This window comes from Eutrema salsugineum, unplaced genomic scaffold, assembly GCF_000478725.1.
Source record: "Eutrema salsugineum unplaced genomic scaffold, Eutsalg1_0 scaffold_6, whole genome shotgun sequence".
NCBI lineage: Eukaryota > Viridiplantae > Streptophyta > Magnoliopsida > Brassicales > Brassicaceae > Eutrema > Eutrema salsugineum.
In genome coordinates, this window is record NW_006256547.1 from 2,222,874 (window position 1) to 2,244,975 (window position 22,102).

Genomic DNA, 22,102 nt, shown 5'->3' on the forward strand with positions numbered 1-22,102 from the left:
TTTATTTGGGCACATAAAGGTAAAGTGAACTTTATTCTATATAGATAGTAGTTAAAATTAATAAGAAGGACGTCGTCGAGGAGCAGTTTCACGTTGAGCGTTGAAGTAAACAGCAGCAACAGGTAGAGAAAGACCAAAGAAAGAAGAGAAGTCTCTTGTGTTGAAACATTCCCTTGTTGCTGGCGCCTCCTTCACCGTTTGCCTCCCTCTCTGTCTGAACAGCACGAACACGTATCTGTGTATCCCAATCACCGGTTTAGGCGTTTCGTATCTCACCATCTCTCTCCCTACAACAGTCAATCAATCACCATTCATGATAGGTTCATTATCTCTTGCTGTTTCCAAAAATGTGTATTGACCAAAGATCCATATATTTGCCAAGACCAAATCGGTTTGGTCCAACGCTTTTACAACATACTTTGGCCTTGAATGAATGGAGATTTTTATACATTTATTTCTTTTTTTTGTTCATGTTTTAAGTTTAACTAGTATTAATGATGTATAATAGGTTACGATGTGATTAATCTTACCAAAAGAAGCATCGGTTGTCCCGGGGATGTCTGTCACCATCCTGAATTTTAATACACATCATAAAGAAGGCATATTGTACATTTCTTTTTTTTTTAAATATATAAAGTGTATTATACATTGTTTTGTTATATATGTGAAGAAATGTGCTAATATTAATGATAAAAAATTTCGACGTACCAATGCAGATATTCACGCATATAAGGATTACTAGGACTCGGGGCATCAGGGTCCATCATGATCTTTCCAAGTAAAAGAAAAAAGAAAGCGAACAGATTAGTGTAAGAAGACAGGAGCAAAATTAAGTAGTTAACGATGATTACTACCTATACTTTGGGTTCGAAAGCAAGAAATAAAGTTTAGTTATTACTAAGGTGAAGAATGAACGCAGATCGTGGCCACCGATTTCAACGCGAGGCTTAGAGAGGAGAAGAGAAGGCACAAGCTCGTGACCGTTGGAGACGACTGTATTGGTATTGAAAGTGACTCTCATATTCACACTTGGATTGAAGATTTCTATAACATCTCCGATCACTCTTCCCACTATTAGTGGTTCTATTTCTCTTGACATTATTACTCCTTTTTTTTTTTTTTTTGCTCAGAGTGTTTCAATTTTGTGTGTGTTTGTGTTTGTAATTGATTCTCGTTTCTTTTGGAATGAACCATGCATATGTGATAGCTTTTTATAGGCTCACTAAAGAATCTGATCAGGACTTTGGCACAAATATGGATAGAAAATACACGACATATATTTGACATATCTTTTTATTTTATGACATTTTCATCATAATATATATATTTTACATACCTTTCCATTATTCTCTATTATTTTACTATTTGACATTGTCATCATCAAATATGTAGAATATATATCATGTAAGTTCTACACTATGTTTCTAAAGCATATTGATAAAGATGTAAGTTACGATAATTTCTTCAGGTTTTTTTTTTTGTATGTATGTTCGCGTACGAGACTATTGTTAAGAAAACATTACATTTTAGTAGTTTTTATCAGAAAAGAAAATTAATTGTATAAGGCAGAGATATGAAAATACAGATGAAATGCAGGAATTTATGTCCACGATTATTAGCACACATATATTATTACTCAATAATTTTCTTCTCCATTACATTCGAATATAAGAATACGTACGCGTGTCGTTAAGAAATGAAAACCAGATATTGCGATGATTGGTTTAGAAATTGATTTGTAGATATTGCAAATAAGAAGCAAATAAGAAGAAGAGATAAAAACAAGAAAAGAAAGGAATCTGCTTTATAAGACTGAGAATCTCATTTGTAGTTTCTAGTCATGGAATCTCACATGAGGTTTTTTTTTAGTTTTTTTTTTGTTAAAGCGAATCCCCACATGAGTTTTCTCATCAATATTTACATATGCTCAATCCAAAACGTGGCGCAAACACAGTGGCACCTAATTTCGAATGCTTTATTATATTTCACTTTGTTTATCAATCTTATAAGTTAGTATAAGTGAATAGATCTAGTGTTTTTGTTCTGTATCGATCGTGTCGCCTTTTTGTGCATTGACCGTATTTGCTCTAATCAGAATATAAAATCTAGTGATTTGTACTAAGATCATCGTTTTGTTTTCATTCGAGTTCAAACTCAATAGAAAAGACAAACCACAGACAATTAGATACTTTTCAATTAGACAATAACAAATCACTTCCTTCGAAACAGAAATAGAAAAAGATGCTAAGCAAAACTATTGTCTTCTTGATAACCAAAATTTGTTCGGGGTTGACCATTCAATATTGCATCTCTTACAATGGCATGGATAAGTAAGAAACTAAACAATAATAATCAGATTTTCAACAAACAAATAAATAATAATGATAAAATAAGTTGTTCAGTCTGAATAAAAAATAATTTTAACAAATTGAAGAAAAGCTTGCATATATAACGTTAATGTAAGAGCCCAACCACATAGATTCTAGTTGACGATGAGGAAAAAAAAGAACAACCGAAATTTTTGTCTGCATGGAATCTAACACGTCGATAATTTGATTGGAGCTAACATATCACTTCTAGCCAAACTCAAACAGTGTAAAAGAAAGTTTCTTCGTGTCGTTATAAAGTTAAAATTAAAGGACTGTAAATACCAGTCTCGAAGAAATTTGCTCTGCGCTGGGATTCTCTAGGGAATCAATAGGCTAATGTTTAGAAAAAGGAATTGTATAAAGAAAGGGAGCACTGATTGTTTCCTCCTTGTCGCAAATATATGTGTCCTTTGGAAGACAAAAATGATCATAAATAGATTAAAGTTGAAACTGTCTCCATATTAAATCACGTTCTTTTACATCTCATAAAAAAGGATATCTTAGATTGGATTTATGACCAATTTTCATAATGCAATTCACAAACAAATCTCCCCAATCTCCAAAACTACTACAAAACTGTTTTCTGTAGTAGCAGTTTTTTAGTTTTTACTTGCAGCGAACGAAATGCTCAAAACTTTAGTATTCAGTTAAGTATATATCGCAAGCATGAACTCTAATTAACATTTGGTTCAAGAAAATCTATGCCACAAGAAAAACTAATGTGTTTTTCAAAAAAGTGGGTCAAGGGACAGAGAGGTGGTGGAATTGAAGTGATATTTTCTTGAAAAGATATATTCGATAATATTAGAACATAGATTTTTAAACGACATTAATAAAGAAATGATGTCCAAGTCTGCGATCCTAATATCAGATCTCTCATTGAAGGAAGAAATAGATCTAAAGTAGAGAGACTTGTTTTAATATTCAATGTTTTACACTATAAGCTGTGATTATTTGTTTTTCATTGTAAGGGAGGATTTCTGTGCTAGTTCCAATTTGCTAATATTCACGAGTCATTTTCACATATACATCTACTTTGGTAAATAACTACTCCAAATACTATGGATTCTTTCAATAATAATTCCAATTTGATATCTGTCTGTGAGTATACTCTTATCAAAAAAAACTCAAAAGCATTCTAAACTAAAGAAGAAGAAGGTAAAGGGTTTCTTCGAATGGGACGAGATGACTTCTTGAGATATGATGAGTTCCATTCTCCACCTTCTTGTGCATAATAATCCATTGGATAGTCTCCATCCATTACCCCATCATCATCATCATCATCATCATCTTTCTTGTTACCATCTTCCACCTTTCCATTCCCACACGCACAGCTTGCTTCTTTGTCCTCTTTGCAGCAGCCAGACGGAGAATCTACTCTGCTCGAAGAAACAGAACCAGAACCGTTCTCCCACCAACCTCGGATGAGTCCAAGAGCAATCTCAGCCTCGAAAGTTGTCAGAAGCGGCTTAAGAAACGCCTCACCCCAATCAATCGAGAGTCTCGGGCATGCTATTTGAACCCAAGCATCCACCGAGTCTTCAAACAACGCCACTCTCGTAGGGCTAAGTTCCGACATCAACACAACTGTGCTGTCTATCCCTTTCTCCATCATCTTCTTCTCTAACCTCTCGAGAATCTTGGGGTTTCCTTGCCTTCCCAATGTCCCCAACACAATCCCCCAAGTCTTTGCATCCTTAGCACGTGAAATCGCTCTCCTTCTCGTCTCCCTCATCCCCTTGTGATCATACTCCTCCAAGAACATCTTGCCAAGATACGGATCGTACCTAAACGCCTTGATTTTCGGATTTGCAATCATAAACGCTTCGAGATGGAATCTCCCATCAGCTACAAACACCAGCACTGCGTCTTTATCCTCATCAACCCTCGTGATCTTTGGTGCTGTGCATCCAAGAACTTCCCCTGCAGAGAGAGGCTTTGACTGAGGGATCAAAACGTTGAAACCTTGCTTCTCCAACTCTGGCTTCACGGCTCTTATCGCAGAAGTAAACTGAATGGTTCCAGCGAGGATTATGTTCTTGGAATCAGCCGAGAGGTTGAGATGGATAGTGTTCAAAAGACATTTGACATCTATCTGGATCTCGACGAAGACATAGAGACAAGGGATCTTTGTAGAGTCGATAGGGACAAGGCAACTGTGTCCGTAGTGGATGAGTAAGTCAGCACCAAGAGCAGAGGCTGAGAAATCATCGACGCAGCAAGCTCCATAAGTGACGTCACCGAGGACAAAGCAGTGAGACGCTCCGGCGAAAGACGTGAAGATGTCGGAGAGTGTGAGTGCGTACATGAGAAGACCCTCGGGAAGCTGGAGAGCGATGCGTTTGGCGTTTGATGATTTGATACGCCATACGCATTTATGGACCTCGAACTGGTAAATCGATGGCAAAAGGGAGATTGCTGCGTTTAGCGATGCGTCGCCGAGGATCGATTCTGGGATTTGGTTCTTCACGAAACGTTTTGGAGGCTGCTTCGGTTTGTTGCTCTTTCCATTGCTTACATCAGAAAGCTCCATATAGTAGAGACGACGATTGAATCTGGGAAAAGAATTATAGATTCAATCGCACACAAAAGTTAGGGTTTTTCAATTCCATAATTTTCTTAAAGGTCCTAAACAAGAACCGCTAAAACAGTCAAATATCGATTCCTTTAGTAACTAATCTAAGAATCGATCCAAGGCGATAACAATTGAGTGTTTCAATTTGTATGTCTACTCTGAAGAAAACTTACTTACGTTTGAGAAACGAATCCAGACAAAGAACGAGATGATTGCTCTGAGAGGACAACGACCAAACAAAGGAAAGCGAGGAGGATCGAATCGATTGGTTTCGAGGAATTAACTTTGGATTTTGAGAAAAGAGAGAAGAGAACGCGGCGGAGAGCTCAGGAAGAAGAAACTAACAGGGGTTTAGGGTTTAACGAGTCCCAAAATCTAATCCACGAGTATTGTTTTATTTTTATAATCTAATTACATGATCTAATGTATTAACCGCCTGATTAAAACAACTTTTGTCAGTGCCGGATTAAACTTTTTCTTCACTTGTTGTCTCTTTCTCGGGAACTCATTCTCGCCGGATTGTTCGTATTAATAGAGAACTTTGTTTCTCATAGTAGTATTTTTGTTTTTCTTTCCGTGATTTGTTAAAAATTGAGGCCTCAAAATCAGTGGATGTGACAAGTATTGAGTTTTGGTCAGGGCCTCGTCAAACTCACGATTAAGTTAGTGTTTGGTCGTTTGTGCCTGCTCTCAACTTTTCAAGATAGTTTTATCCGCAAATAATAGTTTCAAAAACAATAAAAAAGAAATTTGTTAGTAAATCTTAGTGTCGTTCAACTTCGACGGAAAAATCAAATACGTAGTTCAGACGTTATTGTCTCAATTTTTCTTTGCAACTCATGCGTCTGATTTTGGGCTTAACATCATGGTAATCTACTGGTTACTATTTTTTGGTGGAAATTATAAATTTATTAAACAGCAATTATTTACAGAAGAATGATAAGAACAAAAGTTTTTCAAAATTTTATCTAAAACCAATGGTTGGATTCTCTTATTCTTAAGGGAGCAAAGACAATTTCACAAGAATTAGCGTCATCGATCAGTGGTAAAGCAAATGGCGAGTGGCAAACTACATGTAAAAAAAACTTTGAACTTGTGTTGACCATTGTAACCAAGGAAAACTATTACAGTCTTTTCAAGTTTCAACTGTGGTAATCAATGCGTAGTTTTGAAAAACTATCTTACTCAGTATACTAAACTATCGCACTCAGTATTATGTCCAACTTGCTCAATGCATGTTGGAGAAAATAAATAGTCACTGGCTAGTTCGGTGTGAGGTTGTTTACAAATATTCGTACACAAGTGTATGTGTATGATATTCAAACCATATAAGTGTAAGATATATGCAAAGAAAATGTGGTCCTTGGTTTTTCATCGTGTACTGTTCCCAACATGTCTTATGTCCCATTTACGCATCATAACACCTGTCAATAACCCGTTTTTGAGTGCAGACTATGTGATAAATAATAATCGAGATATTTCCTGAGCTAAGCATGTAATGCAACTCCATAAATCTCTCTTTTACGTGGGCGAATTTGATTCCAAGTCCTTGTCGCTGTTATTATGTATGATCGTCCCACAATAAAAAAAACCAACAAATTTAAGGAGTATATTATATATAGAACATGTCAATGATGTCATTGAGTTTAGAAATTTACTAAGTTCGGAGTTATGATGGCAGTTTACATAAATTATGGATCATAAACAACTGCTTTGTGATACTCGACGACAATTGGGTCCACGTTAGTCGTTACACGATCCGCCCCCACCAAACCGGAGATTCCAGATGCATCATTATTAATCATTACAAATTTCACTTTCATCATTAATAATCAAATAAAAAATAATTGTTCCAGCTAATAATATCAATTAATAATCAATATCTAGGCCTTGTCCGTAAGAGGTATTTGTGTAATTTTAAAATCGGAAAGAAATTTTTTTTTTAAAAAAATGAATAGAGACGAAAAAGGTCAAAAAGGGAAAGTCGATTAAAAAGGAAAACCATAGAAGAAAAACTGAAAAGGAGAGCGTTTATTGAAGCATTATTTATTGACAAAATGTCAGAGAAGAAGTCAAGATTGATGAAACTTCTTGAAACAGATGGGACACGTGCTCATTAAGGAAAGCTCTAATCCTCTACATCGCAAACATATCTACACACGCAAAATCTGAGCCGTCTAATGACAGACTCTCTGATTGGCTCGATTATAGTGTCTCAGCCACGGCGTGTCCTCGTTCTCCCCTCCTCCGTCGCTTCCGCCGCCGGCGACGGTAACCGTTTTCACCTGAACTCCCTCGCTTCTCGTCCGTTTGAGCCCAATCGGAACACCGAACAGCCTCGGGCTTTCTTCTTCCCCAACCACCGTCTTCGCCGGTAAAAACTCCACCGGTTTCATCGCTTCGTGGCTGCTACTACCTCCCGAGGAATAGCTCCGATCGGGAAGAGATCCGGCGTAGTTTGACATGAGGCTGAAGATGTTATCGCAGAGAGATTTCATCTGAGTAAGCTCACGATTAAGCTGGATGTTCTGACTCCGTAGCTTCTCGTTCTCCTCCAATAGCTCAACCGATAAACCACCGTTCCCGGTTTGACAAAACCACGACGACGGAGACACCGCCTGATCTTCCCCTGAATTCGACGGAGACACACCCGGTTTCGCCGTCTGGATTCTCTGAGCAGCCACAGCCACCACTTCCGACGGCGGAGCAGCAACATGCGTTAGTTTCCGGCGCTGGATCTCGCGGAGAAGACGTTTCTCTCTTCTCCGGAAAAAATCATTCGAAAACTCCCACCGGTCCGGTACAACTTTCTTGAATCCCTGCGAAAATTTAATTGAATCAGGAACCGAAGATATATCAACACGCATAAAAAACGAAATTCGAAGATGTAATCCATGGACTTGCGTAAGTGTTGAGCTGACGGACGAAACTGGAGAAATTGTTGTGTTTGAAGTGCTTAGGAAGCAAATCTCTAGCGAAATCAGTCGGGTTCCAGACGATGAAGGAGGAACCATCTTCGTTCCACGAGATTACATCGTCGATGGAAGGATCCTCCACGAGGTTAAAAGTCTTGTTGAGAAACGGCGTCGGAACAGATCTTTGAGATTCGCCGTTAACCATCGCGTCACCGTTATAGCTCGGCGGTGAAATCATTAGATTTCAATCGGGAAAAGTTAGAAGAAGATTCAAAACCAAAAACGAAGCGTCTTGTGTAAAAGTCAAGAAAGAAGAAAAGTAAAATGAGAAGGAATGTGTGTTAAATAAATTATAGTTAGGAAGGGAAACGAAGATCGAGAAGCTGCGTAATGTTTTTTTGGGCTTTTCAGGAAACTTCGTCTGCATGTTTATTCCTCCTTCATATACAGTCTCCAAGTGGTGGGCCCCACCAAGTCACTTTGTCCTATACTGTATAATTTATTTCGGAAATTTAGGAATTTGTGCATTAATAATTGTAGAGATGTCTGCCTGATGTGTCAATCGTTATCAGACTCAGCATATTGATATGTGTCGATGGTGTAGAACAACAAAGAGAAGGGAACAAGAGAAACATTTTATTTCTCGCACTTTATACTAGTGAAATAACAAAAAAACAATGAAATCGGGTGTGGTGGACTGTTCACCTGAATTAACACACCTTCATGAAAATGTGTACATTTTAGCTTTTCACCTGAATATCTGAGAAGCAAGTCATTACATATTTTGAAGAACGCAAAAAATCTGATCTCAAAACCATCGGGTAAAAACATTCGAGTTTTAAGCGACTAAGACACTATGGCAATAAAAGATTTACGGTTGCTGATTGTCTAACGCAGAAAAGTCCTGATCAGAGCTCTATTTTATGGCAAGTCTGCTTTGAACAAGTAACACCATATTTCTCCTACCACTACAAATGTTTTATTCACATAAACCGTAATTTTTTATTGTTTTTTGGATGATTTTTTTTTCGATGATTTTTAGATCAAATTTAGCACACTCCCAAATATATTTTTAGACTGTTTAAAAGTTGTCTCATAGTTTGGCTCATATTTTACTGCATCAAGTCGAATCCAAAACTCACAAATTGCATTTATTTTTGGGTCAAACTCACAAATTGGTTCTCGAAATTATATATAGAAAGTTGAAAAAAAAATGTAAGGTTGTTAAAATAGAGTCGGATTGTTTAAATAGGTCTCATAGTTTGCTCATATTTTTATCATCATTCTGAAGACGAAAACCGACAAAATGTTAACAAGACAAAAAGACATAGTGTCGAGTCTTTTGGATTAGATCAAAGTACAAACAAGTTGAATTCCAAATGAATCTTGAGCTTTTGACCAAGAAAACTAGAATCGCTGACAAGAAATATAGATGGCACACAGTGTTCGACGATTTCTAGCTCCACGATATAAGGATCGCCAAACTACGCGAGAGCTTGAATCGATTGGTGATTTTCGAGTACGTTCATACTAGACAGAACACTTCTGTCTCCACAGGGTATTCTCGGAAACGGTAAGATTTATGTCTAATACTTGCAACAGAGTAAAGACGAAGAAGAGATCTAAAAAACTAACTTTATGTCTAAAGCCAACCGAATTCTTCAATTCATAAAAGCAAGAGCAGCATTCAACATATAAAACCATTACAAAACCAACACCAAAAGCCGGGAACACTTAATAGGTAGAGAAGATGTAGATCGAGTAGTAATAAAAAAGGGTAAAATCTTAAAAACTTATGTACATTGGGATTAATATATAAACAATAAACGACTTTCAACAGATGAAGAACACATATAACAAAGAACCGATACTAGCCTCCATCTACAACTCCACACCATCATTTCTACTTATAAAAGAGCATTTCATATTCTACTATATAATACCTGTAACCTTTCTTGTTTACTTTATAACATATATATCGATTATTATTAGATATAATAGGAGGTGGAAGAAGCTAATAATCTAAGTTGCCAACAAAATACTTCAAAAATTGCTTATCATTTCGTGAAAACCCCCTATAATCCAATTTTGCTCTCTAGACCATCAAGCTCTCTCTTCATTTGGGTTTTTATACCTCTCTTCCCCTGCATTACAAAAAATACCAAATGTCATTTTGTATGTAATGGTAAAAACTTGGTTCTGTGTCTACTTGTGTGTAGTGGTCTGTCCTGATATTAGTTAAGAAGCACAAATATACATACCTCGGGCTTGTAGCAAAAGGGTTTTGCTTTTTCTTGTTTAAGAGTTCCCTGCGCTGGACAATGAAGGATTCGATGCAGACTTGGCATCCTTTGCATCTGATCCTTCCCCAACGACTGCTTCTTCCTCGCTCCTACAGCTTAGAGTTCCCGGGTTCATCTTCCTAACTTCCTCTTTCGTGTATATGAAGATTTTGCGAACCATGCAACAAAACTCCCTGCAGAATAGAAGATCATTGTGCAATGTTAAAAAAAACCACTCACGACGATATAGATTGAGGGAGAGGAGATGGAGAAACTGCAAAATCTTACTGCCAAGGATCGTCTCCAACAAGCATCATATCATTCTCATCATCAGTGTAAACTATTAGCCAATCTTTCTTGGGAGCCATTAACTCTCCATTGAACTCAAACAACCTATCCAATTCAGCGATTAACTCCTCGTAGTTCTGGAACTTTGAGAGATCCACTGACCGGCCAAGTGCAATGCCCTGCTTGTGAACCTTTTAAAACCAAGCAACCAATGTGTAGTGTGTTAGTCAAAAATTTGCTTCAAGGGTTATCACAAGCTCATCATAATATGTGCGTATAACAATAGCAAAATCTTCACCTTTGTGCAACTCCTACTTGAGTTTGTTTTTGTATGAGCGTCCTTCGGATGGGGATGATTAGTCTGGAACGGTCTTCCCTGTTCACGCTGATCGTTTGTCGATTTTGACCCTTTTGACTGATCCGAGAGATCCTGAACCTTTGGAGGTGCTGTCTGCGTAAGGCCTGCAGCATCTTTTAAGTTGTTTCTCTGCGCCATAGTTGAATCCGCCCCATTCATGTTGTTGACCAGAGGAATGCCAAAAAGCCTGCAATTCCCGTCTCTTGCCTTTGTTGTCTCCTCTTGTACTACCGCAGGTCGTTTCGCTACATGCTCCCTAGCCTGAGAATGAACCACATCCTCAAAATAATTCAAAGCACGTGGACGTATTGGCCAGTTACCACCAGTATTCTCAGTCGTCAGATCATGAAGCACCGGATATTCGCCATATTTGACATTGCCTCGCCCTTGAAAAGAGGCATCGGATGGTGCAGAGACCTTAGGAGATTCATGTAACTTTAGGGAAAGACCAGAGTGCATCATCTGCCACTGGTTAGCAAAAAAATCAAATTTGCCATCGTGATCACTTAAGATTTTCTTCGCGGGCACAGAAGGTGATGATGAATGGTCGTAAAAAGGTATTCGCTGACCGAAGGATGGATTTATGTTAGCCCCAAACCCAGAAAGCAAATCCGTGAAGGGAGCAGGTTCATGCCTGCCTGAGGACATCCAGTTCTCACATCTTCTAGAAGCCGAAACAACATCAACCTTATCATCATCCGCTGAGGATTGCCACACAACAGAATTCTCTGGAACATCGCACTCTACACTCTCAGTATGTTTCGTTCTCAAGGTCGAATATTCTTGACCTTGCAAGACCCTTGAAAGTCCACTTGCCGGTAAAGGGTCCATGTTTGCTTTAGTTGAGCCTGTTTTGTGGACAATGAATTAGTCTCCCAATCTTAAATGAGTTTAATTTTGTTTCAGACACGCTTATAAAGCCAGACGCAGTGCAATGGAAGGGAGCGACTTTACCTTCTCTCTGGAGCATGGAAGAGTCGGGAGACGAAGGAGCTATATTAGATCTGGGCCTTTTAGGCCTAGGCATGGGAACAGGACTCAGCGCAGGAGGAGCAAGAGCAGGCTCTATCTTCCAAGGAGATACTCTATCAGGTCGAGGAATACTAGAGGTCTCATCCCATCTCACCTAAAAGATAAGGGACATTTAACATTTATTCACTAACAACAGTCTTGAACAGATGTAAAAACAATTATCTAGGAACTAGTGATATACCTTGAGGGATCTCCACTTTGATTTTGCCCATCTCGTGGGGTCAGAGTCTTCTATCCCGACGATTGTGCCAGTAAACCTAATATAAATCAAAACAAAATGAGAATTTTGTCCTTCCACAGGAAGTTAGATTGAAAGCTTTAAGTATTCAAGACTAGTGATACATTGTACCAAAAAACTGTATATCGTCTATCGGAAAAGGAGTCCTTTTTACCTCTGCTCAGGAGCCTCTTCGCCTTCAAATCTCATTTTAAATCTCATGCCTATGGAGTAGTTATTCTTAACAGACTCCATATACTGATCAAACGGAACAATAAACTCAGATGGACTTGTCCTGCCGCAAACACACAACATATGAACAATTAGTAATGTAACACTGCCAGGCATCAGAAATCGAGACAAAAACAGCAACGAGCTCAAAACTAAAAGTTGTTTAGTGTGCCAAACCAAAACAAACCTTGGTTTGTAGTAGACTGTAAACATAGTTCCCGTTGAAATGGCGTGCCATGCGGTGGCCAGTACTCCAAGATGCATGCTGTGGCTCGATATAACAGAAGATGGCACATTTCCCTGTTGTCGCATTGCACGCCTTACACCCACACGTAATTCTCCATTCTCCCCCCTACAGATAAATTAGATTATATCACATCAACGAAACAAATTGATACACTACAAAAATATCATGAACATAAAAATCCACAAACCTGAGAAAAATAAATGCATCGCCTGCAACCAGCCTTTTAGAGCTAACAAACACGCTCCATCCACTCTGAAGCAAATGCCTTCGTGGTTGACCTGGTATAACAGCATCACAAACATCAAGGATCACAGGAGTTTGATGAAACAAAGACTCAAGGAACTGAAACTAAAAAAGATATTAAAAATATGACTCATACACATTCCTGTACCTCGGAAGATATGTCTGAAACGCCACTCGTTTGCATGCAGATCTTTTGCAACCAACTCCTGAGTAGGAGGCTGACGTGACATATCCTGAGACAAGATAAAAAAGGATAAATTAGAGACAATCTTGGGAAAAAAATCAGGAAAATAGGACAACAGAGCTAAATAAATTGAAACACAAACCAGAGGAGGGAGACATTCATCCGCATGCCGCCTAAGAACAGAAAATCCACCATGGGTACTTGTGTCCGATGCAGTCAAGGTTTTGCAGAACGAATGCACCTGAAACCTAGGGGGCGGAGGAGGAGGCGTCTCTTTCTCAATTGCATTCTCGTCTTGCTGTTACAAAGCAGAAATTGAAATGAGGTCCTATAAGAATAAGACGTTCCTTTACTCGGAAGAATCATAGAATTAGAAAACACAAACTAACATTAGGCTCAGGAAGAAGAGTAATCTGCGCATAAACTTCGTCGGTGTCTGCCTCTGCCTGTAAAATAAAAAAACAATTCTTTCGTTAGCGGACATTTCAAGACTCAGAAAGCAAGCTATCACAATGAAGTGAGAGAAGCAAACCTTTAAATCTACATTAATGACTCGACAAAGGAGCTTCGATGGAAGATCATAGAGAGGCATCTGCTGTTCTGCCGCCTGGTTTGTTGATGCCTCCACCTACTCAGCAAGAAAACGACAATAATTAATATTCTGAAAAAAATGTCATAAGAAAAATATCTCGGTAAATCGGAATCCAAGACGGAAAATAAAATAAAAACTCAGTGATGAAATCTCACCTGCTCGATGTGTCCCTGAGGGAAATAGAAGACTCGGTCATCTTGTCGAGGGACCGTCACAAGCGGACCAGCACAAGCGTGCCACAGCTCCCTGTAGAGAGCAGCCTCAGGGTCCACTATGTAGAAGAAGAAGAGAAAATTAAAAATCAGGAGAAATTAGATCAACTCAGTCTGTAACCAAAACCAAGCGAAGAAAAGTCAGAAACGGAGGCTTACCAGCACGCTCAGCGACGACAGATCGGTTGGAATTACTTTTTTGCCCCTCTCCGACGACGGAGACATTTCTTGTCTCCTTTGGGTCACTGTAACCGGCGGAGGAGAAGTTTTCTCCTCCACGACTTCCTTTCACTGAAACCTCTGAACTCGCCATACCTCGGTAAACTCAAAGCTCAGATCTGTTTCATCTGGTATCAAAGAATCCTCTAAGCAGACGAAATCAACAAGAAAATCTCCAAATCCACCTCTTCTCTTTCAAAAACCTCGCCCAAAAAACCTCAAAGCTCGCCTCGGTACTACACTTGATTCCTTTGAATGTCTCTATCTCTGTCGCAAAAACAATCACCACCGGTTTAGCTCCTTAACATTACTCGATACAGCTACCAGAGAGATAAACCCTAGAATCATACGAGAAACCACCAATTTCACCTCAAATTTAGCTCGATTTAGCGATACAACAGCTCCGTATTCTCTCTCGCCTTCCTCTTTATCTACTCGCTTATGGCTTTACCGGATTCACAGACTCTTGTACATCATCGACGATGACAAGTCTCTTTTTCTCTGCTTCTTCTCTCTACTTTCTCTCTCTCTCTCTTTTTTTCTTTCTTTTTCTTCGTCTTTCCTATCTTTGTTTTCTGGGTCTGAGGCGACCAAAGGCTTAACCAGAGTAGTCAAAACTTTGCTTCAATCATTTCAACCGCGGTGAACTTCTAACCATACCGACAACCGGCATTCACCGGTTACCATTCCCCTTTCACACCGGCTATTTCCGGTTGTAACCATTTCCGGGGGACCAGGGTCTGCGACCTCACAAAGCGAAAGACAAGTGACGAAATTATTTTTCTTTCCTCCATTTAATAAATTATTATTTTTTAATATACAAACCTTTCCTAAAAAGATATTGTCCTCGCATTTTCTACATCAAAACTAAATTTCTTCAATAAGAGGGAAATAAAGAAAATAGTAAGATACTGCAAGTTAAGTAATGTTGAAGTTGTTCAGAAAAAAAAAATATGATTACCAATATAAAAACAAACGGAAAAAGTTTGAGAAATCTTAGTTGAAAATTAACCATCTGTTTTGATAAAAAGGGTAAGGAAAAAAAACATTAAACCATCGGAAAATTTGGGGAGATAAAGAAAAATAATAATTAATGTCTAGATGCATGGTTTGACAAAGATAAAAAAAAAATTATTAATGTCAAGATGGTAGTAATACAGATTAGCAAGTAATAAAGGCAGCTTTACGTTTTTAGATGGGACTAACGGCGTCAACACGCCGTGACCACACGTCGTGTACAGATTGGTGGTAGAAGATAACGGTGTTTGTGGAGAGAGAGTGTCAATGGGAAAGGTGTTGTGTTTTTATCGGGAAGTGGCTTTGTCGTGCTGTGAACAGGCAGGTCTGGGTGGACGTAGAGAGAAGAGAGGATGGGTATTTTTTTTTTTCTGAAATAGCAACGTGGCACCAAAAAGATAGTGCATTTTAGCATTATCTAGATATTTCGAGTGTCATTTTCCACGCTCTTTTGGCTAACGTGCGCGTTCGGGAATTTCCGTCTCGTGAATCTCTGGTACTTAATTTACCCTGTTTTTCTTTTTATGGAAAAACAAAGACGTTTTATTATTGTTTTTTATTCCTTAATTAAATTACGAAAAGTCGTCGAATATAATCTCAACTAGGACTAAAATTAAAATATTCCGTTGGCCGAACCAGAACAGAAAAACTCTAACAAATAAGTGAAGAATTCGAGTTATAATTTATCTAAACTTTTATACAATTTTTTCGAACAAGAAAAAAATAGTAGATTAGTTTATTTTTCTTTAAAATCATTTTTACTATAGGAATTATTTATTTTTATGATTTAGTAAGTAAAGAATAAAATTTCAGTCTTTAAAATTATTCTGTATTCTGTGTGTTTCATCATAAATACATAGGCTGCTGTTTATAAAAAATTGTTAAATATATACTGTATAAGATTTTTTCGACTAAACAAAAAAAGATAGAGAGTTTTTTGTAACTACTCCCGTACAGCTGGCAAATAGGATTAATTAGTGTTTCTAAGAAAAGTTTTGTCCAAATTATAGATGAATTAAGAAAGCTTTTTCTATTTCTAGTATCTATTAATTATTGATGTTAAGAAAACTAAAAAATATTGTTGTCATCCAATGTCCACTTGGGATTAGAAATTCAACAGTAAATTTTACACTAGAGATTTCGTGTGGTAGACTTTTACTAATAGATACTAATATCGACAGAAAAGTTTATTAAATCATATAATTTATTGCAACATTGTGTCTGTTACATGATAAAAACAGTAATTCACTACTTGAATTTGATTTGTCTTATGTTGTTATTTAGAGCACTTAACAAGCAATTTTTTTCTATTAGTAGAATATGATCGTTTTGTTATTTAGACATCAAAATATATTTAGTATTGCATCGCATTCGTGTTTTATAATAAGAAATATTTGTTACTGTTTATGGGTGAGTGTTTTTAACTGATACTTGTGTTATTATTTTGTTCTCCTGGGTTTTTCGATATACTATATTGTTTAGTTTTCTGGATTAAAATTCATATGATTTTTGATCTAGGCATGTAACTACCACAAATTCATTTTAGCAAGACAAAAAAAAACTATCACAAATTGCACCAATGCATTCAAAATGTTGTCTTAGTAATATAGTAAGTACTAGTATATGCCTATATGGTATGATCTGTGGGTATGATTAACGATCGACGCAACTATAATCTATTTCTCTTCCTTTTTCAAAATCACTTAAAGCATGAGTAATCAAAACGTTGAAATTGACTAAAAGAAACAAATACTCCAATTTTCATTCTTTATCATCAAAACGTTGGAAAAGATATATAATCCAACTACAAAAAAAAAAACAGTTTTTCTTTAAACAAACAAGTGTTCAGCATTAACACGTAACACGCGATATGTAGAGGAGACGAGATGAGAAACAGAAATGGGGGAGAAATTGGGAGAGAAAATTCACGTGTTGGTAACGCACTTGCTATTGGCGTGGGACCCAAGAGCATTTGTGTGTGGTCTAAAAGCAACCATAGTAGGAATCTTTGTCCGTTAAAAAGAAAAACCCTTTTATTTTCTTTCTTCTTTCTTTTTATTAATCCGTTTCTTACCATTAATCAAATATGTGTGTGTGGAGTCTTTAAACGTAGGGTATTATCACCATTTTGATATATAAAAGGGGTAGAAAAGTCCATCCATCACCACTTATTATACAAAAATTTACGTTTATATTTATTTTTATGTCCTGAAAGCCTACTAAGTTTATATACCTTGTCAATTGAATTATCAAACAACACGAAAAGTAGACACAGCTTTTGCAAAGCATGTGTTCAGCTTGTTGATAAATTGATTAATAAGTTTCATTCTTACCACTTATTATTCATACGCTGTCGTACAGAGCTGATTGATCAATTTTATCTTTTGGATGTCTTTGTCAACCCTTATATATTTTTTCAGGTCGAAAAAAAAATTGAAACGAAATATAATCATATATATATATATATATATTTGAAAGAAAATAGATGGACTTATAAATTGCCATACTTGGTTAGTATTTATAAAATACCATTTAAACCAAAATAAAATAAAACAAAATAATACCATACATATATCAATATATGTATTCTGCAGCCACTACGACTATATAAATTTATCAAAATTTTAAGAAAAGTTTAGAAGCTCATACATCTCTTCTAACAAAAAGGTAGAAATCCTGCAATCTTTAACTATCAATCTTATTTGAAATCTTTAACAGATAAAAAAATAGAAGAACGGTCAACCTTATATAAACTTCAAATATCTTTTACCGAAATCAAAATATGTATTTTATATAATAATCGGACATATACGTAGTGATAGACCTATAATTGAAACTAACAGTACAATATTAAATACAGAGGTTGGCAAAAGAAAATAGACTCAATAGTACACTAGTCTCAAATTTGGTAAAAGGATATAAATTCGATGTTGGAATAAAAACAAATATTCTCTCTGTTTTATTATAGTTGATTTTTTAGGTTTTTTTCTTGTTTCATAATATTTGATTTCTTATATTTAATTAATACATATCTCTTCTTTAAATTGAATAAATAATATTAATACATATTGCTTTACTCTATTAACACATAATTAAAAAAGGAAAAGTAATAATAAAAATAATGAAATCAGTTAACTTAATTAATAAAAATAAACAGTAAATAATTGAGCATTTATAGTTTTTTTAATCTGTGTGTAAATATTCAAAAAATCAATTATAACGAACGGAATACTAATTATAAAACTCGTCGAAGCTGATATTAACGGATATATAAACAACTATCGAGATATGCGTAGTAAGTAGTACATGCTCATTTGTTCGCACACGTGAATGTTCCCATTATTGTCAATTTCTATTACTAATACCTAAAATCTATATAGCCATTGAATTGCACAAACCAAAAAAAAAATCTAATTTTTTATATTTATTTCTTGATGATCGGTCCATGATGCAAAATGGAGAAATAGGGTTGATGGAAAACGAGCAAAATGTGCTCTATTTTTTATTGCTGTCTTTCCAGTTAAGAATTCTTGTTTGGTATCCATAAATATTTATAACCATATTCGTCCATTTTTGAAATTATAAGACATAAAGTATTTTCCTATGCAGTAGAAGAATATCATGCGACACTTAACTGTAGAAAGCAGAAACCCAATACAGTAACAAATAATTTATTGGATACATGTTTTTTTTTTGTTGGCAAAAAGAAAAGAAAAGGTATCATTCTCTAACACAGTTAATGTGTCATTACTAACCCATGATAAGATGCTTTCGGGTTATACATATTTTTTAAATAGAGTGGGATTGAATCTATGCTGTAAAAGGGAGAGAGCATATACTATTATCAAACTAATCTAATTAATAGTGGCCTGTGTTTTGTTGTTGTACATACTGATTTTATTTTTAAAAATAACGTGAAGTGATTACCTGTGGGACCTACACGTGTCGCCAGATTAAGGAGCACTAATTCAAGAAATGGGTCACGCGTTCATGCTTCCTTTCTCCTAATCTCTCCCATCTTTGAACCCTAACCTACAGACCAACCCCTACTTTCCCTGGTTATTATAAATTAATAATATCCCTTACTTAATTAATTTCTTAAACTATCATTATTTTTGTTTCATAAACTATTTTTATTGGCAGATAATTAAATTTCAGCTCTTACATGTTATGGAGAAAAAAACCTTTTAGTAAAGCTAATTAGGAAACATTGAAATTAACATTTAAACTCAGGTTGTTTGGTGTTATAAAAACAAAACTTATGGTCTTTGGATATTTATCGCAACATGCCACGTCATATTGCACTTTCTTATTACCCAACGAGTGAGACACACGCGCTCACGGAAGTAGTCTGGTCTGTTACAAAATGGCTCGTGAAGTTTGATTGGCGGACTCGAGCCATCCTATTCAAAGGGGTTTATTGCGATTCGTTTTTTACATTTGGGAGGGAGTAACGCTTGAGTGACTTGTCGGTTATCCGGGATACGAATGGACATTCGCCACGTGGTGAGCAGTTCCCTTTCCAACGCACGTGGGTCTCGCAGGTAAAAGCCAGAATGAATTACTCGTCTTTTTATTTTTTAGTATTAAATTTATATTTAAAAGTTTTGTTCTTATCAAGTTCGGTTACGTCTAGTCACGTACGTTGCGTGACAGTCGTTTTGGTGAAGAAACGGGCTAGGCTAGACTACAGATGATGACGTCATATCTAATACTTGCTTTATTTTAGCTAATTATATTATTATTGAGTTATAATTTTTATTAATGACTTTTCTATCTTTCTCGCAGGAAAAAGTGGGAATCATATCTTAAAGCTGGAAAAATTATAAAAAAACACAACACGAACTTTAAAACGGTCCAGCCATATAAAGCGCCCTACCTACCTGCATCTTTAATCACATGTATTATCCTCTGCAACAAATCCCAATTAGTTTAATTGTTCAGAAAAAGGTTCCTTTTTTTTTTCAATTTATGTTAAATAAAAATACTAGTTTACATATTTCTGTTTTGATTGGCAATCCATGTGAAAGCATAGTATTTTTGCAGCAGATAAAACATAGAATTATGCGATTTGAACATAATACTAATACCATATTACCATTTTAGATAATTTCCTCGGAATCCAATAACATTAAACTCAAAAAAGTTCCATATAAATACAAACTAGACCCATTATAGCCGCCCATGTACGTCAAATGGACTTATAATCATAGGATAATTAATATAGATTATCTTCTAATGTTAAATTAATCGCATATGGCTCCACCATAGAAGATAACTTTCCTACCAAGTCAACCATAGATAACATACTTGATTATCTCTAAGTAAGATCAATCAACAATTTGGTTAAACAAATCGATGGCAACTGCCGAGACAGCATAAAAAACGTTTGCGCTGGACATTTTGGACCGTCTTAATATCCCCAATACTGAAGCGAAGTTTTAGCTATGAAAAGTTGAAAAAAAAATTCAAATTTATTTGGCTTTTTACTGAAATTTTTTAGCGATATTATGTTTATTAATTGTTCTTTTATCTTTGCTTCAGTTAACCGGACTTTATTAATTTGTCCATGTTCGACGTGTCGAGCCTCCTGTCCTCGTGCTTTGGTTCGACTAATTAAGAATAGTTTCTTTATTACAGATTAAGAAAATTTGTATTTGATCGGGTCAAATTATAAAGAAAATACGACAAAAAAATTATTTTTCTTAATTATCTGTAACAATCTTAAATACGGAGTCTCCCCCACCGACAGTGCTTCATTGCTGTCGGCTTATGGTATTAAAATCGTCGCTAGAAACTTGAACTTGAGTTCGAATTAATAATACAAAATATTTCTTATTATATTTTACAACTGTTATAAATTATGCGAATCGGAAAACAAATCCCGTAATTTTAAAAGTTTTATTAGTATTTCTTTTGGTTAGACAGGGTAAGTAATCTTTTTGCATGATATAACTGTTTGCTAATAGAATTTGGAAAACTTCTCTTTCTCAATGAAGAGATACTATTTCTGTCTAAACATCACTTTAATAAACTAATTACTTTTAATCGTTTTCTTTGACCGCCATAGAACACAAATTATTATTTTATGTTATCAATCAACTTAATGGGTTGGTTTTTAAAATGGAATGCACTAGTTTTAGGAGCCAACTTGGGTCGATGGGTCATAAACAATAATAATTAATTGTATCAAATGACGATGACTCCGTCTAATATGATTTTAGTCCGTGCTTGATTAAGCTGTTTTTCTTTAGTCACTGCTTCCTTGCTTCCAACACAATCATCCGATTTATTTTCTTGTGCAAAACTTAATCAACTTGGATAAGTGTAACAATAGTAAAAAGTGCTAACATTTAATAATAAACTATCTCAGTATAGTATTTAGCCACTATGTTTATCTCAAGCTGGTTTTTGGTGACTGACAATTTTAACTTGTGGATTCGCATCCAACTAGACCATACAACAACTATGATTATTTATCTACGTTATCATATTTACAGATTTAAAGCGCAAGTTTCATCAATAGCATATCGCTTTTTACATGGTTAATAAACATTAAACTTACCCAATCATAGTCAGTGGTTTTAATGATCAAAGAAGTTGTCTAATATGTCATTTGATCAAAATTTGAGTAAAACAATACATTTATACTTTTTTTATTTTATCAAATTTGAAAGAATTAATTGTATTTTGAAATTTGAATACATATTTTTAGATGTTTTTAATCAAGATTATCCCTTCATAAAACTTCTTTAACACCGACGAGATTAGACCAACGATTCCTTGTTACCCCTCACGGATTCATACAAAAGAAAAATCATCTAGATTACATGTAAATAATATATCCACCCACATGTTGTGGAATTAACTAGAACACGTTCCATAATTTAAAACAAATGATTTAGCATTAGTTTATATTTACCCATACCCGTCGACTTTTCTAAATTTTCTGGCGCATATCAAAACAAAATAAGAAAGAAATTTTGGTCAAACCATGCATTTCACACACTATGTATTTGGGTAAACATTCATGCACCATTTGAAATTCCCACTCTAGTGGGGATCTTCATCATATCTCTCCCATAACCTCTCCATACGAATTTCTTGAGACCTACACAATA

The 22,102-nt window shown here is 35.9% G+C and overlaps 5 protein-coding genes across 6 annotated transcripts; 1 reads left to right on the forward strand and 4 right to left on the reverse strand.

Moving 5' to 3' along the window:
- Positions 1 to 30: 30 nt before the first annotated feature.
- Positions 31 to 1,157, reverse strand: LOC18012633 (protein BROTHER of FT and TFL 1). Its single transcript, XM_006394379.2, has 4 exons — positions 899 to 1,157; positions 709 to 770; positions 531 to 571; positions 31 to 287 (listed from the first exon to the last, which is right to left on the reverse strand). The coding sequence occupies exons 1-4, from the start codon at positions 1,097 to 1,099 to the stop codon at positions 58 to 60; spliced, it is 534 nt and encodes a 177-aa protein (XP_006394441.1). The 5' UTR covers positions 1,100 to 1,157; the 3' UTR covers positions 31 to 57.
- Positions 1,158 to 3,441: 2,284 nt separating this feature from the next.
- LOC18012682 (2-(3-amino-3-carboxypropyl)histidine synthase subunit 1) lies at positions 3,442 to 5,288 on the reverse strand. Of its 2 annotated transcripts, none has more exons than XM_006394380.2 (2): positions 5,122 to 5,288; positions 3,442 to 4,924 (listed from the first exon to the last, which is right to left on the reverse strand). In XM_006394380.2, the coding sequence occupies exon 2, from the start codon at positions 4,900 to 4,902 to the stop codon at positions 3,508 to 3,510; it is 1,395 nt and encodes a 464-aa protein (XP_006394442.1). In that variant the 5' UTR covers positions 4,903 to 4,924; positions 5,122 to 5,288; the 3' UTR covers positions 3,442 to 3,507. The 2 variants fall into 2 exon arrangements, with proteins under 2 accessions (XP_006394442.1, XP_024006680.1); XM_024150912.1 differs by having other exon boundaries at positions 5,118 to 5,288.
- Positions 5,289 to 6,953: 1,665 nt separating this feature from the next.
- LOC18012683 (heat stress transcription factor B-2a) lies at positions 6,954 to 8,262 on the reverse strand. Its single transcript, XM_006394381.2, has 2 exons — positions 7,849 to 8,262; positions 6,954 to 7,763 (listed from the first exon to the last, which is right to left on the reverse strand). The coding sequence occupies exons 1-2, from the start codon at positions 8,095 to 8,097 to the stop codon at positions 7,122 to 7,124; spliced, it is 891 nt and encodes a 296-aa protein (XP_006394443.1). The 5' UTR covers positions 8,098 to 8,262; the 3' UTR covers positions 6,954 to 7,121.
- Positions 8,263 to 9,562: 1,300 nt separating this feature from the next.
- Positions 9,563 to 14,571, reverse strand: LOC18012800 (auxin response factor 2). Its single transcript, XM_006394382.2, has 16 exons — positions 14,334 to 14,571; positions 13,905 to 14,231; positions 13,689 to 13,804; positions 13,474 to 13,569; positions 13,331 to 13,387; positions 13,084 to 13,239; positions 12,906 to 12,990; positions 12,702 to 12,792; positions 12,455 to 12,619; positions 12,212 to 12,331; positions 12,001 to 12,076; positions 11,742 to 11,913; positions 10,728 to 11,635; positions 10,430 to 10,620; positions 10,121 to 10,335; positions 9,563 to 10,003 (listed from the first exon to the last, which is right to left on the reverse strand). Exons 2-15 carry the CDS (start codon positions 14,056 to 14,058, stop codon positions 10,158 to 10,160), a joined length of 2,565 nt encoding a protein of 854 aa, XP_006394444.1. The 5' UTR covers positions 14,059 to 14,231; positions 14,334 to 14,571; the 3' UTR covers positions 9,563 to 10,003; positions 10,121 to 10,157.
- Positions 14,572 to 16,387: 1,816 nt separating this feature from the next.
- Positions 16,388 to 17,000, forward strand: LOC112083370. Its single transcript, XM_024151040.1, is given in 4 exon segments — positions 16,388 to 16,391; positions 16,500 to 16,503; positions 16,858 to 16,947; positions 16,949 to 17,000. Coding segments are annotated over 4 exon segments (150 nt in total).
- The last annotated feature ends 5,102 nt before the right edge of the window (positions 17,001 to 22,102 follow it).